This window comes from Parasteatoda tepidariorum, chromosome 12, assembly GCF_982258835.1.
Source record: "Parasteatoda tepidariorum strain Cologne lab strain chromosome 12, Ptep-v5.0, whole genome shotgun sequence".
NCBI lineage: Eukaryota > Metazoa > Arthropoda > Arachnida > Araneae > Theridiidae > Parasteatoda > Parasteatoda tepidariorum.
In genome coordinates this window covers 53,934,397-53,950,753 of record NC_141766.1, presented here as the reverse complement: position 1 = coordinate 53,950,753, position 16,357 = coordinate 53,934,397, and the positions used below count along the sequence as shown (strand labels likewise).

Below are 16,357 nucleotides of genomic sequence, written 5' to 3'. Positions count from 1 at the left end.
TTTCGGTAGACAATTTGTCTCCTTGTGGAATAAATATTTACTCTCAACTTATAAACAAATGTATACAATGAACAACAGTGGCGTTACAACGCAAGTTTGTTTCCAATTTTATTTCTTTCAGAAACTAGATACTTTGTGAACACGTATCAAGTTAATTATTTAATGAATTGAGATATTGTTATCTACAGCATTGATATATTCATTTTGAAAATAAAAATTAAAATGTAATTTTTAGAAGCAAATTAAAAGGTAAGGTAAAATATTTTTAGTTTATTAAATTTTAACTTAATTAGCTGATTTTACTTAAGTTATAAATGGAAGGTAGTTTAGGGAGCAAAGGGTGTTTTTGTACTTAAATAAATTAGGGTAACAACGTCTGAGGCGGTGGTAGACAACAGTGAGTAATTATTTGCCACTTTTTAAAAATTCTTGAACCTATCCCTCCAATAATTTCAGTACTATTTTAAAATTTTTAATAAAAAAGCTATACATTACCAAAGGTTAAAAATGAATTTGTTAATAAATAGGTCAAATAAGTAATAACAAGAAATCAGAAAATGAAATAAGTTTTTTTTTAACATTTTAACTAAATTAATTTTGTTAATTAATTAATAGTTGACATTTAACGCAAAATTAAATTTTAAGGATTTATAATTTAATGGAATTTATAATTTAATGGAAATGGAATAATTTTTTGAAAATTGAACAAGAATATTTGTTATCACTGACATAAAATAAATTTTTTTTTAGATTGGAACAGTAATTTAAAGACTAAGAGCCGGAAAATAATTTATAAATTAATATTCACTTTATTTCCGTCAAATTACTGAGCCTCTTACGAATATTTTTCTGTATTTCCATAAAAAACTTCCGTTTTTAATTTTCTATAATATTAGATTATAGTAGAGTTTTATAATTTAACAAAAGTTCTCAAAGAGTACTCTAAAAGAATTCGTTTGTTTATTATCTGAAGTATCGAAATAACAGTAATAACAGTAATATAGAAATAACAGTAATATCGAAGTAACAGTAATATCGAAATAACAGTAATATCGAAGTAACAGTAATATCGAAATAACAGTAACTTTTAAATAGTTTCAGAGATATTGAGAAATCCTCAAAAAGTGAAATAACCGTTAAGGCACTTATGTTTTCGATCCCTCTCCTAACTATTAGGATCTTACTTTCTGGATTGCGGCTTCTCTTATATTTAGAACCCGAATCCATCGAAAAAAGGTATAGTTTGTCTATGTAAGGAACTCCCCCAACCATTCGCCTGGAGTTGAGGCGGTGACTATGGTTACGAGGTTTAACTTAAGATGGGTTTTGGTTTGGGTTGGTGAGAGAAAGGGAATCAGGGGAAAAAGAAGCTCCCCTCTTTGAAATGCGCAATTTCCTGTTTCCATAGTAGAAGACGGCTTTAGACTTCATAACGAGGGGAGTTCGTTCTATAGACAAACTATATGCTTTTTTGGGTAAGTACTAATTGTGTAAGTACTTAAAATATCAGCTTATATGTAAGTACTAATAATATAAATCTGCATTAATTAATCAGCATTTTCAAGGTTAGTCCCCCGAATTATAAGAGGACGCTTTATCGTAGGAAAATACCTTCATGGCAAATTCCCTTTTACCTAAATACGTAGCTTAAAATTTAAAGTAAAGAAAAAGTGAGGGAAGGTAAACCATGAATTTTCCAATGCTAAAAAAAGGCCAAAATGTAAACAAGTTATCGCAAAATGATTCACTGTTCTTCATCCTCTAAGTCAGGAATGGGATAACTTTTTTGGTCGAGGGCCAAAAATTGAGAAAAAAATTGTTTGGTGGGCCAAGTAAAAACTTCAAAATTTAAATTTAAAAAAAAAACCAATATTTAAGTTTTAATTTAAGTATTTAGTGAGATGAATGAAATTTCGATTTCATTTTTATATGAGTAGTTCCTTATATGAGGTTCGAAGTGAGATGTGCTTACTTTAAAGAACGAGGCTAAATACTTGTCGGTTAGTCTACTTCTAAAATGATTGTTTATATTTAAGATTATTTTATTTTATTTTTAATATTTTATTTTTATATTCAAGATATATTTAAGATTAAGCAAACATAGCACTGATTTCCTGAGCATGAAATATTAAGATTTTGGGTGCTAGCTTTTGGTAATGATTTGTAAAACTCAAACATTGGCATATTTAGAAACAACTGTATCAGATGATTGCTAGATTGTCCTCTCGTTGTAGCTTAAAATGCGCAGTCTGCCACACGTGAATCATAATTCACCTATATTCGATTCCATAAGTTTTCTCCTCGAGAAAGACAAACGCCAATCTACAGCTAGTCTATAAAGAACTTCTGCGTTCAACATTTTACCAATTGAAGCTCTCTGTGCTATTTCCATCAATTTATTTGTAGAACAAAAATAGGGAAAGTAAAAAGGTCATCAGTACTTATCAAAAAAAGAAAGAACATAAATAGCTTTAAAAAAGTCGACAAGAAAATAGATGCATATTTTTTATATTTATCCTGGATCGGCAAGTTAAAATTCTATCCGCGGGCTGGATAAAACCTTCCGACGAGCCACAGTTGGCCCGCGGGCCGTAGTTTGCCCATCTCTGCTCTAAGTAATCTTCCAAAAATATGTTCTTTATAAAAGCATTTTTTCAGCATTTTAAACTTCCTGGTCACCTTATTAACTTTAAATATAAAAAAAGATGAAACAGAATTTGCTCACCTTCTTAGCACGTGTAAAATCCCGATCATTAGAGCAAAAGTTATCAAGGTGTTCAATTTTTAATTTTGTACTCCGTGCTCTGTTTTAAGAAATCACGTACATTCATTGAAATAGCAGAAAAATTTATTGAAATATACATAAAGTTAAGCATGTTAAGATTTAAAAAAAATTACAAATAAACCATCATAAAGGTAGAGTTAAAAATCCTTTGCAAATAAAATAAAATTGATACTTGTTATTTGTCCAGCTTTTTATCAAATCAAGTTATGTCCCCTTTTTCTTGATAAATTGATAGAACGTTTAGATTTGATGGCTTCCCGTAACATTTCTATGAAATTTCTTTATTCCTTGAAGCCCGTTGAATGAACAAATTGAATTATTACTTAATGGAATTCTTTCAGCGAATGAATGTTTTTATTTTTTTATTTTTTTAACCATTGCTAAGATAGTTTTTGTCAACAATTCAGAAGGTCTGAATGCCATTATTCATCTCATGTATTTCGTTAATCTAATAAAATTATATAAACTTTAATTAGGAGTTAGTTATTGATGCGAATGTTAGTAAATGAATACAATTGTTTTATTATATCTCAAATAACAATAAAAATAACATTTCCTTGTACGCAATTTTTAATAAATACAATGCAATAAATTTGTAAATCACGATTTTGATTTGCTCAATAGATTATTAGGCACAATTTTTAGTAAAAATTGTTTTTTATGTATTATTTCGTATATGTAACAATTATGCTTATTTCTAAGAAATAGGATTGCCGTTAGTGAAATGGGGAGGAAACTTTGAGGAAAAATTCAACTGTTGTATAGTTTTTTTTAATATTTTATATCCGTCGTTGAACAACCGACCCAATTTTTTGGGCTTACCACTACTATTGTTCAACTCGTAGCCTTGTAATTTTGAATCAATCCAGAAGACAAGCCAACTCCTGGATCAGTACCTCCAGAGGTATTGATTTGTTATGGGAACATGGAGGACTTTGCGACTCGACAGATTTAACGCGTATCAGTCACCAATTACTACGCGGGGAGTCTTCGGCCGCCTGGGTTCGAACTCACAAACTCTTGGACATGGGCTAAGTGCCCTATCAACCAGGCTATCCCAGCCCAGTTGTATAGTTTCAAAACAGTAGCACATAAAAAGTACAGTATATTGATAAGGTATAGAAAATGCTTGATAGAATTTGTTTAAAAAAAATTTAAAATCCGCGAAATTAAAAATAAAGCGTAATTTTTGTAGGGAAGCTGAGCTAAAATAATTTTTTTCCAGTACTACAAAGATTTTTTCCTTTCTAAGCAACTATTGAAGCTTTTTTTTACTAAACAAATCATTAGGAATAAGATTGTTTTTGTTGATTGTTTTTTCTTTTTGTTTTGTTTAAGATTCAATGGATTGCAAACTTATTTATCCTCCTATGACACAATAGATTGGGCCATTACACACTTTACGTTGAAATATGCAAATTTTAATTGGAATAAAAAATTATGAGATGTTCGTTAAAGTAACTTTTGAGACTGTTTTGTGGTATACTTAATTATTTGCGTAAAGTGGATTTTGTTTCATCATCAACATATGAAGAAATAAACTATAAAAGTATCCTACAAAGTGCTAAAAATTAAAACTTATAATTACTTTATGCAATAATTGAAAGTAATAAAGTTTAATTAATTGAATTCTTTAAACAAAATTTTAAATACGTTCATTTATCTACTTTCTTCCGAGCATTTTATTTCTAAATAAAAAGTAAATTTAAAGAGTTTCCAAATTTGATGATAAAAAGCGTATTTGGCAAAGTCACTCTAAAATGATGTCAACAAACATGCATGAGGCAGTGTTTTTAACAGTGTGCTTAAACAGTGTTTTTCAAAGCCACAGTTTTAGTGCGTTGCATATGAAATAAAGATATAACTTTAAACTATATATCTGGTGTTTCCCACAGAACTCGTTTAAAATGTATATTTAGAATCATTACCAAAAAGTAAATCAAAATAGTATAACTGTAGGAGTCACAAATTGATATTTAACCAAAAGAAAAAAAACATCGAATTTTGGGTATTTAAAATAGACGAAATATATAATAATAATAATATTAAAACAGGTTTGACTTGCGATTTAAATTTGAAGATTTTGAAGATCAACTCCAACCAGTCAAACTTTCTTATTGTCTATTACTATCGACTTCTTTAACCCTGATTTGTTTGATTTTAAAAGCAATTTTGCTTTTTCCTCGGTTAAATATTAATTTGAAACCCTAATGTGCTTACTTTTTTGTTTCCATTTTTTACAAGGAATGTAAAAATACATATAAATAGGTGGTCTTGCGGAACACCATTTACACCATCTTACTGTGAAAATTATTTAGGTTTTAAAACGGAAAAATACCTTAACTATTTAATTTAAACCTAGAAGAAAATTATCAAAATCGATGAATAATACTCAATTTATGTAAATTTTTATGAGTCCAGATAAAGCAGTGTTGGAGTAGCTTACTAAATATAAAAAATAAGATCACAAATTCCTATCATTTTCACAAAATGGTAATTTTTCTTCCGTTTTGCGCCATTTCCAGAATTAGGAATTGGGCTAAAATAGAATAGATTTGACCAAACAGTAATGAATAACTGTGGTAAACTCATCGTAGTTATTAAAATAGCCTATTATTTGTTATGAAAAAAAAACGTGATTTCATGTAACTACACAACCTTTAAAAAGTACAGCGAGTACAATTTAATTTTAGTAAAAAGTTGCACTGAAGTCGTTCGCCTCATTTTCATTATTTCTGAGAGGTCCTGAACTTTCTAGCAATAAACTAAAGCAAGTTGCATTTCAATTGCTAGTTGATGTTCTTTAAAAATCCTTACATGCAAAATTATTTTCCACATGAACAGTCCCACAAATCGAATTTCATGGACGGAAACTCTCCCTGGAAGGCAAAGTTTGGTATTGGAGGAAACGAAATTCAATTAAGGAAATCTCTCGTCATCTAAATCCAAAGTCACAACTTCAAATTAATAGACTCGGCCGAGGAACGCAAATTCTCGGGTTTCTGTGACAAAAATCCTATCGTCACAACCGTCCAAATTCCAAATAAGCGTTTACAAACATCATCTCGATCTAAATTTTTTTTTCTCTTACATCGGCTATCTAGGGTGATATTTCAGAAAATAACAACCTCTGTACCGCCAGAGGGTATAGGATAAAATGGCGGGAAATATGGACTAGGGAAAAGGGGAATATAATAAAAGAAGTGGTCGGAAATCCATTTGTTCCCGACCAATAGAATCAATTTATGAAACTAGGAAGTAGAGTAACCGCTAGAGGGCGCTGAGATCGATCGAAATACTTTCGACCTCAAGTTTATATGGATGGTGTTATATGGATATTATTTTTTCCCCTGTCTCTTTTTCCCTATCATATCGAGTTTTTTTCCTTTGTATTCAGAGACATATTTTTCAATGACAAAAACAAAACTTTGCTACCACTTAAATTCATGATTTCAGTTTTTAATGGTCTGTTTTTTTAAGATAAAAAAAATAAGAGTATTGAAAGCTTGTTTGAAAGTTAGAGAGATGTAGAAAGTTTTTTCTAACTCGTGGAATTTTAACTGTTCTACAGATCTGAAAATACAATTAAATATACCTGTATTTTCACTCACTTTTCGCATAAAACACTGAGTTATTATTATTTTTTATCTTTATTTACGTTATATCAAATCGTTTTTACTCTTTATAACAAAAGTAATTATTGATGGGTATAGTCCTCAGTTATTCATTTGAGTTTCTTCATGGAAACGGAATTAAAATTCATTCGCAATATCAAATATCATATCGTTTTTACACTTTTTTAAGAGAGAAATGCATCAACAAAAATAATTATTGATGGGTATAGTCCTCATTTATTCCTTTGAGTTTCTTCATGGAAACGGAGTTAAAATTAATTTGCAATATCAAATATCAAATCGTTTTTACTCTTTTTTAGGAGAGAAATGCACCAACAAAAATAATTATTGATGGATATAGTCCTCATTTATTCCTTTGAGTTTCTTCATGGAAACGGAGTTAAAATTAATTTGCAATATCAAATATCAAATCGTTTTTACACTTTTTTAAGAGAGAAATGCACCAACAAAAATAATTATTGATGGGTATAGTCCTCATTTATTCATCTGAGTTTCTACATGAAAACGGAGTAAAAATTCATTCTCTTTTCTAATATGAAATTTCGATAATTTACCACTTTTGTTTTTGCAGATAAATTAGATAAAAGGGATTATTAGTTGACGTTGATAAGTATTAAAATAAATTTGTCTTCTTGTTTGTGAGAAGGCAAATTTATTGTCTTCTCGCAATTTGTCTACAATTATAGCAATTCTCGCAATTATAAATTTGTCTTCTTGTTCTTGTTTTATTTATCTCATTTACGTAAAATTAAGCGTACTAGTGAAAATCAAACGAAAATTTGATTTAAAAAAAAGTTATGGTTGTACTGCACTTATTCAGAGAGAAGTATTATGCAATGTATGCTCAATTTGCCAAGCAGGCACTATGAATTCGAGTCATCTTTTGACACATCAAGAATGAGAAAGAAGCTCCCAAGAATAACAAAATTAAATAAGGAAACAAGGACAACAATGAACTCTCAGTGATTTCTTTTATTTCGAACAATAATTTATATTGTTCTTATTCCCCGTTTGATTGTTTACTGTTCCCCTTTAGATTTTAAATCGTTTATTGCTCATTTTAATTGTTTATTGCTTAGAGTTTAATGTTCTTCCTGCTCTTTTGTGTTGCAGTGAATTGTCATAATCATATGGATTAATTTTCAAGTAAAATCATATGTAGCATAAATGGTTGCATTAATGGGTCTATTGTAAAGAAGATGGGTTGCTCTGTCACTGTTGTGTGCAATTTCGTAAATCTGGGTGGATATGAATGGAATTAAGAAGCGTCGAGCGTAATTTAGAAAGCGTTGAACAATAAATTAGGAGCAGGAAAAACAATTTTTTCTGGGAGAAATGATTTAAATCTGGGAGAAACGTATGGAATTAAAAAGCGTTGAACACTAAATTAAGTGTACGACCAGAACCTCAGAAAAGAAACAAGTCAATAAAGCTTAATTTGAGTTTAGTTAAAATATAGGAAATCTAGGTTTAATTGTAAACTATATTTTTCTGTATTGTAGCCTTATTTATCTGACTTTTGTGTAAATTATCTAGATCGCATAAAATTAGAAGTAAACTTAATCCAGGTTCAATTTTAAAGATAGTAGTTGGACTAAGAGTTTCGCTCACCACTGTTTTTGCATTTATGAAAAATATGAACGTTTTTTTAAAAATGTTAAACTTTTTAATGACCGAAATAAAAAAAAGAATGAAGAAACTTAAGGATCGAAACCCTTATTGAAATAATAATATTAAATAAAAAATGGTTTCGCAATTGAAAAATGGTTGGCTTAAGATGTTTTGTAAGATAGAGGCCGTCGTTTGATTTTGAGGCGTTTCTACGAGTCGCCTCATTTTATAACCGCCTTTGAACTGCCCACCCAATTTTGGGTTAACGAATACTAATGTTCAAATCCGTAGCCTTGTAATTTTGAACCCAATCTAGAAGACGAGGGAACTCCTGGATCAAGTATTGGGAGAAATTTGCCTTCGTGGAGGACTTTTTTGATGAAACTAACCCACATTTGAGTTACAGAGAGAGAAAAACCGCGAGAACTTCCCATGGTTAGCCTGACGGCAAGTGGACTCTGACCCATGATACGTTTACCACTGAGGATACGTTACGTCAGAACAGTGTTTCGCTGAGAGTCGGATGCGGAATTCGTATCAACCAGCCATTGCTGGAATTCGAACAAGGTTCACCTCATTGGGTGGCAAACGCTCCATCCCTTAAGCCACGACGGCTCTGTGTCGATTCATTTAAGCACAATAGTCGAAGGGCATATGGAACTTAAAACTTAAATTTTTAAAAGATGAAACTTACTTGCCATTCTTAAATAATTTGTTGCCAATGGCGAGTGAAAATTTCGCCCCCTGACATAACCAATCTGAAATGGACAAATCGCAAAACATTGCTAAGGGAACAATACAATAAGTCATGCCCTAGAATTTTCTAACAAGCATGTGACCCGGAGTTGTAAAAAGTACTTTTCAGTGATTAAATTGTATGGACTGGCAATGATTCTATAATTGATTCTCAAAATGTATCAAGTCTATTTTCAATTAAATTACGCTTCGTAAATAAAAATGTTTTCCAAGTAAGTTGTTATTACTTTATTTACAACTCACGAATGAGTAATAAGCAAAATATTTTATCATGTTCAGTTTTATTAAAATATAATGATGATAAAAAATTAATTACACTTTATAACTTATAAAATTACTTATATAACTTATATACACTTTATAATACATATATATATATATATATATATATATATATATATATATATATATATATATATAATAAGAAAAAGTTTCATATTCTATCAAAATAGTTCGATAGGTCAAATGTTTTTCGTAATCTTTCGAAAAATGATCATGCTCTTTCTTAAAGAATTTCCATAGGCGTGAAGATACTCTACTGTTAGGTAAAAGTATTGGCATCTCTATGCATCATTTAAAACATCTTGTAGTAAATATATAAAAAAAACTGCGTAAAACAAACTTCTGAATGTAGGTGATTTGCTTCGTTACATTTATATCATTCCAACTCAAGGTGCGGTTAATTTATTTTAGAAATATATTTTCAAAATTTGACTATTACGCACGGAGTGTTTCATTTCACAATTTATTTGATGATTTTTGATCGAAGGCTGCTTTTCGAAGTCTCTTCCGTCACATGAAATAGCTCTTTTTAGCAAATAATATGCTTCTTATGTAAATGGTATAAACTTGTAACTGTTGTTCATGGCTCTTAGGTCAATTTTTTCTTTCTTCTGTCACCTACGCTAGTGATAATAGTGGCGCAAAACGTTCTTTTGTGTTTGTAGTAGTTGCTCATGATTCTTTAGTTATTTAGGCTAATTATGAAAATGGCACAAAACATGACTACGTTATCAGTTCGCAACAGTTGTTCATGGCTCTTAGGTCAATTTTTGATTTCTTCTGCCACCTGCGCTAGTGATAATAGTGGCATAAAACTAAAAATTATGTGTTTGTAACAGTTGTTCGTGATTCTTAAGTCATTTAAGCTAATTATAATAATGGCGCAAAACGTGAGTACGTTATGAGTTTGCAAAAGTTATTCATGGTTCTTTGGTCAATTTTCGCAAGTCATTTGTGATTTAAGCTAATTATAAAAATAACGTAAAACATCAGTATAAAAAAAGATACTTTTTTTGTGAAAATGAAAAAAGTGAATGTGATTTAAATTGTTAATTTTTACAAAGTTAATAAAATAGGAAACTTGGTTTATGTTAAAACAATCTTTCTAATTCACAGTATTTATTTCGGTTGCTCAAACAGCGCACAAAAACAAAGTGACACAATTTTTTCCCCCTCTGTACAACTCTTTCTCCAGTCTATAATCTCTATTCCTGGTAATCTCTATTCCTGGTATATACTAATCACATAAAACAAAATAACAAAGCAAAAGGTTAAAGTTGAGATCCACGGTACAACATTCTCTTCAATGCATAGTCTCTATTCTTGCCTCATAAATAATACAAAAAAAGTAAAAAAAAATATCTCCTCCTTTTGTGTTTATCGTAATGATTTGATTACCAGATGTCTCTGACTTGTTAAATTATCACAAATTGTAAAAACGAACTTCTTAATAATGTTATAATACTTTAAATCTATAAAATTTAGGTAGGTAATAGTTTTTCTCCAATTATGAGGAGATAGAATAGTTCAAATATTAGCTTGCTTAAATATTTTTCAGAAATCATTCGTTAATTTTTTTGAAGGCCACACTAAAATTCAAATTTAAAGTTTAAAATAAAACTTGCTTTTATTGCGTTATGAAAATATGTTCAACTTTGTAAAGGAATTTGAATTTATTCTGAGAGTATAAAGCATAAAAAATATTTATCGATAAATTGATTGACGCAAGTTTTTGAGTTTGAATTTAAATCTTTAAAGTTGAGCGCAAAATTGCAATTCTTTCGAAATTTTTAATTAAAAATGACACATAAGATAAATGAAAAGTTCATCAGTTGCATTATTCATTAATACTTTTGCTTAAAAATATTTTTTCCTTAATTAAAGCATCGCATCAAGATGATCTTTATTAAAATTTAGAAACTAATGCAGCAATTTTTTTCAAAAAACAATATGACAGTGTCAAGTTTCTACCTAACACAAACCAATTCTACTTCAATAGAAATAAGCACAGTGAGAGAAAGTAGATGATTTTTTTAATGAAAGTGGCAAATGCTTCTTTGTGATTAAATCACTATCCTTGTTGAAAAAATTGGCAACATTGTTACATTTATAAGCCTTGCAGAAGACCTGGATAATGACAAACATTCATTTTGTAATGAAACCGGGAGATGGTATAAACTATTAAGCAATTACACAATCATTTCATTTTATTCTTAATAAATTGCTCGCCATTAAATGAGGAAAAAATACTTTTTTCCTTTTTATTTCAGTAGCGAATGAATGAGTGAAAAATAAATGGTTTGTTTTCTAAATTCATCATTCACTCTATTTAAGTGATGAATTTTTATTGTTTTCCATTTAACAATCTCTGTCCCCAGCAAAGCAGCTGTTTTATTTCATTATGAAGTTCATTTTAAGTTAACATGGAAGCAAATTGAACGCTAATACTATTATCTTTTCGGTGGATATTGTTTTAGTAAGTGATTCCATTTATCGCAGTGCACTTAAGTTTTTTTTCCATTTAACTAAAAGAAAAGAATTTTATTTCCTTTTATACTCATTTATGTAACCATTAAATGGTAAGATATCTTATCTAAAATCTCTCGATCATTTGTTTTTTATACATACAAAACATTTTGTTTTATTGACTGAAAACTATGTTAGAGATTGTTTTATTCTTCTCCATAAATTATTTTATCTCTTGAGTTTTGCAATGGTATGTGGAAAAAATAATAGAAATTAACAAAGGATTTACTTAAGAAAACTGAGATGCAAAAAATTATCTTGAGAAAAAAATTAGATTCTTTAGAAGTGAAAATTAGAGACAGAATAGGAATTTAAAAAAAGTTTTCTTTTCGAAAAAATTTTATAGATTTTGCTTTTTTCATTATCGAAAAATATGCTTGGTATATATTTTAAAAATTTTCTAAAGCAAACTTAACTGTGACATGATTTGGGATAAAATCTGAATGCTTAGAATTAAAAACCCGAAGAGGAGCATCACTTAAACATTTTATTTAAATAATGTTTGAGGAAATTTTTTTCAAGGACATCACAACTTTCACCATTTCAATTTTTTTTTAGTTTTATACCTTTCAGCACAAAAAATCAAGAAGTTGTTTTCTGTTTTTTTGACATTAAGAAAAAAGTTGTTTTTAGCCAAACTAATTCAAACTTTTTATAGCAAAAATTTTTTTTTTTAGCCTCAATTTTTTTCCTAATGCTAAATGTCATAATTTCTTATATAAAAAAAATCAAGAGAGTGTTTTTTGCTTGAACCCGTTAAAATAAGTGGGTTTTTGCTACAATGCATCAAGATTTTTTATAGCACAAAACAAAGTTTCTTGTCCTTAACCTTTTTCATATAATGCTAAAAGTTAAACTTTTCGGCGTAGAAAATCATAAAAGTTTCTGTTTTTGTTTTTGGTCATTAAAAAATTAAAAGTGATTTTTTGCCGAATTATTTCAATATTTTTTAATTGTGAAAGAACGAATTTCCCGATCTGAATCAAAGAAAAAAATTAATAAATAAAAAATAACTTCCTAATTTTCTCATTTTGAAAGGTTTATGTTCATTTTTCTCAAAAATGACAACAAGATCACCCTCTATCACCAAAAATAGAAACAGCATGAGTCCAGTCCCAGCTTAAAATTACAATTTTCTGATAACTAGCTTTCATGAACGCGAACTGTTTCTTTTCTTGATTTTCATATGGCATTTTACACCATGATAAAAAATATAGAGGTCAATAAACTTTGCTTTTGTGCTATAAGAAATCGCGAAGAATTTTGGAATTTAGAATCTTAAAGAATATATATATATATATATATATAATCAGCAAGAAAATTCATCAAAATAAAAAGTTTAACTACATAGTTCTAAGTTCTTTCTTTTTAATGAATACTAAGTTAAGAAAACTTGTTTATAAATAAAGAAAAGTTATTGAAGTTAAGAACACAAGATAAACCTTATTCAGTAACGTAATTTTGCTAAATTGAGTCGAATCTGAAAGTGGTCCCCTCATTGTAATTTTGGAACAAAAAAAATTTAATATTTTAGTCCTGTTAACAGTAAGTACATTTTTCACAATAGGCTTCCACAAATAACTGTGACTGCAACGGCCGTAAGTTGTTTTCTCTTGGCCACATATAAAATGCAATATAATATTAAAAAGAAAATGCTTCAAAACGTCGAAAAGTATACCAATTCTAAAACATTCTTCTGTTAAAGATACAATTGGTATATGGTTACTTTTAGAAACATATTCTTTTGTAGAAGGGATATATTTAAATTACCAGAAAAATTGCTTATGAATATTCTAATGTCTAATGAAGCAAAGAAAAAAGAAATGAAATTTAAAGAATATGATCAACCAATGACCTTTATCAAGGACGAAACATATTTCAGCCATAAAAATGCTGAGTATTCGATGTGAGTGAGCAAATTCGATTTTTTGCTTCATGCTAAAATTGTATCAAACGAAACTTGACATAAAAAGGAACTTGGTGAGAGCAACAAAGGGATTTGTTAGAAGGGATCTTTGTTTTATGTATCCTTGCGGTACAAAATATATCTTTAGTTATCGAATTCTACGAGATTCTTTTATAATTTAAGGTTTTAAATACTTTAGATTATTTTAGGATTATTTTACATTCATGTATTGTTGTACAGGAAAACTTTGCTATAACATATAATTGTACAGTGCGCAAAAAAGTGAACACCCTGAATAATTTTTGATATAAGGATTGAATTTTCACGATAGAATTATCTTAAAGGTTTGAATTTTTGTTTAAAAAATTTATATAATACAAATGAATTTTCATACAATACGAATGATTAATCAATGTTTGAAAATAACGATGATACTGAGAAAAATCCATGCTTTCTGTCACGTGTGAAACAACTATTCTATGTAATTTCAACTATTAGTTTTTTAAACAAAAAGAAATATTTTATTTCCACTAACAAATAAGAAAACTGAGAACGGTTAGTAACTTGATATAAGTGTTGTTCATTAATTGTTCAAAATGAAAACTCATGATTTAAAGTTAATTCCAAAAAACGAAATTCAACGGAACTGCCTGAGTTTCTCAAAACAACAGTGTTTGATACACTGTTGCCAGTCAACAGAAACAAATTTCTAAAAAACTACTTGAATTTTAATAATTTGAATCTTTAACTTTAAATGCTAAAAAATAATTATTTTTAAACTTTTCGTGGAATAACTCAGAATTTTTTGTTGTTGCTTTTTTGGAATATTTATATGAAGTACAAAAGTGAAAATAAGTTTACTATTTAGCAACTAGTGACAGTAATTGAAAATCTAGCCTCATTTTCACTGCCGCATTTTTAAATCAAGACAATAAATTAATTAACATATTTAATTTGCATTAAATACCTTGCCATTCTCTCTATTTAATTATGAAAAAAATTTTAAGATTAATCTATTTCTAAATTCTTCAATCATTAATTATGCTCTTACAAATATATATTATAAATACAAAGTATTTTAAAAAATAAAAGTAAGAAAGAACTAAACAAAATCTCATGACAATCTTCGTTTGCAATTACGGGCGTACTTTTGAAAATTTGATAGCTCAGAAACTGTTCGATCGATATCATTCGAATTTTGTAATTTGTTATTTGAAATTCCATTGTTAAAAACGTTATAAAAATGTACAAAAATATTAGAAAAAATTGAATAAAATGAAAATTTTCGACTATTATTATAAAGAATAATAAAAAATGGTAAATAATTATTTGAAATTATTTTCTTACATAGAATAATTTTTTGATAAACAAATTTTAGATTTGTGATCAAACGTTTTCCGATTTTCTTAGAAAGTTCTCTATATATAGCGTATTGCGTACGAAATTAAATTAACATTATGATTCCTAAATTTTTTAACACTCTCTTGCCGAAGCTGTAGAGATCTTATTTTTCAAATTGTGGCTACCCCGTCCCATATATTGAAGGTCAAACACTCAAATTGGTCATAGAAAAGGCATGTTAATTTAATGAAACAACGTCATTATGTCTGATTTCGTAAGTTAAAATATCGTTTGCACAAATATTTGTATATGTAAGGTCAGTTCCTAGTAGACATTTCAACGACAAAATTACTCTCGTGGTGTAATTAAAAACAATAAATAAATATATTGCTGTAACATGAATGGGAAAACTTGACATTCACACGCAATTTTGTGGGACAACTTTACGCCATTTGTTAACGCATTTATATGTAATTAATAGAACTTTACATTCAGATACTAGTGACAGAAATTTACTTTCATATAATTATGAAACTAAGCGTACACAAATGTTTTCAGCTAGAAACATTTTAGAAGTAACTTAATAGACACATTTATAGACTTGTTTAAAAATGTCTTATTGCTACTGACTCTAAAGGCTCCGAGTAATCTCTAATAATCTCTAAAGGCCCCAGAACTCCGTGTAACTCCGAGTAATCAGCACAAATACTATTAAAACAAATTAACACTCGTTGTATTTTTTCTATTTATTTCAGCAGTTGTGTTTCCTTCATTTCGTATTTTCTAATATTTTTGAAAAATACTTTTCTGATACATAGCTTGATTAATTGAGAAGTAAATCGTAAAAAAAGAATCATTTTAAGGAAATTTTATTTAAGATATCAATGAAACATTTAATTAAATCACACATTTCAATCAATAAAGTAAACTTTGCTGTTAAGAGATTAATGAAGTTTGTCGCATTATTTTACAAAATCAATGAGATATATCATTTGCAAGTTTTCGCTAATAGATGGCAGCAACTGCATTTTGCTCAACTATGAGATTCAAAATTTTCAGCTATAATTTCCAAGAGATTGAAAACTGTATCTTCAAAGAAGATGAAAATTTTGTATCTATTTCAATTTGATGAAAGTGCAAAACTATAACCTCAAAAGTGACATGATAACATATAAGTTTGGGCTACATTATTCTTGTAATTAAATTTATTTATATTATCTAAGACCTAAAACTGAAAATATTTTTTTTTCCTCTTAAATTTTACTAACAAAGTAGTTACTTTCTTAGACAATTATTATTTTCATAAAATAAAGTAGTTTCTTTTTTGAATTTTAAACAGAGTATTTTACATTTTCAAATAGTTTTTAATATCTAAAATAGTAAGATCAATTATATTTAAATTGCTATGAATATTGCTAATATTACGTAGAATTTATATTATAAATATCACTTTTAGTAAAACATTAACACTTATCAAATGCAGAGAATTAACGTCATTAAGCATTTGTTTCCTAA

The 16,357-nt window shown here is 28.5% G+C and overlaps 1 protein-coding gene across 1 annotated transcript in view; it reads right to left on the bottom strand.

Annotated features, from left to right (window-relative positions):
• LOC107436077 (putative defense protein Hdd11-like) overlaps positions 1 to 2,857 on the bottom strand; it is a 50,363-nt gene extending 47,506 nt beyond the window's left edge. Inside the window, exon 1 of the mRNA XM_071188301.2 lies at positions 2,726 to 2,857. Coding sequence (XP_071044402.1) covers positions 2,726 to 2,754 — 29 coding nt within the window. The 5' untranslated portion in view covers positions 2,755 to 2,857. The remainder of the gene's footprint in view (positions 1 to 2,725) is intronic.
• Between the last annotated feature and the right edge of the window lie 13,500 nt (positions 2,858 to 16,357).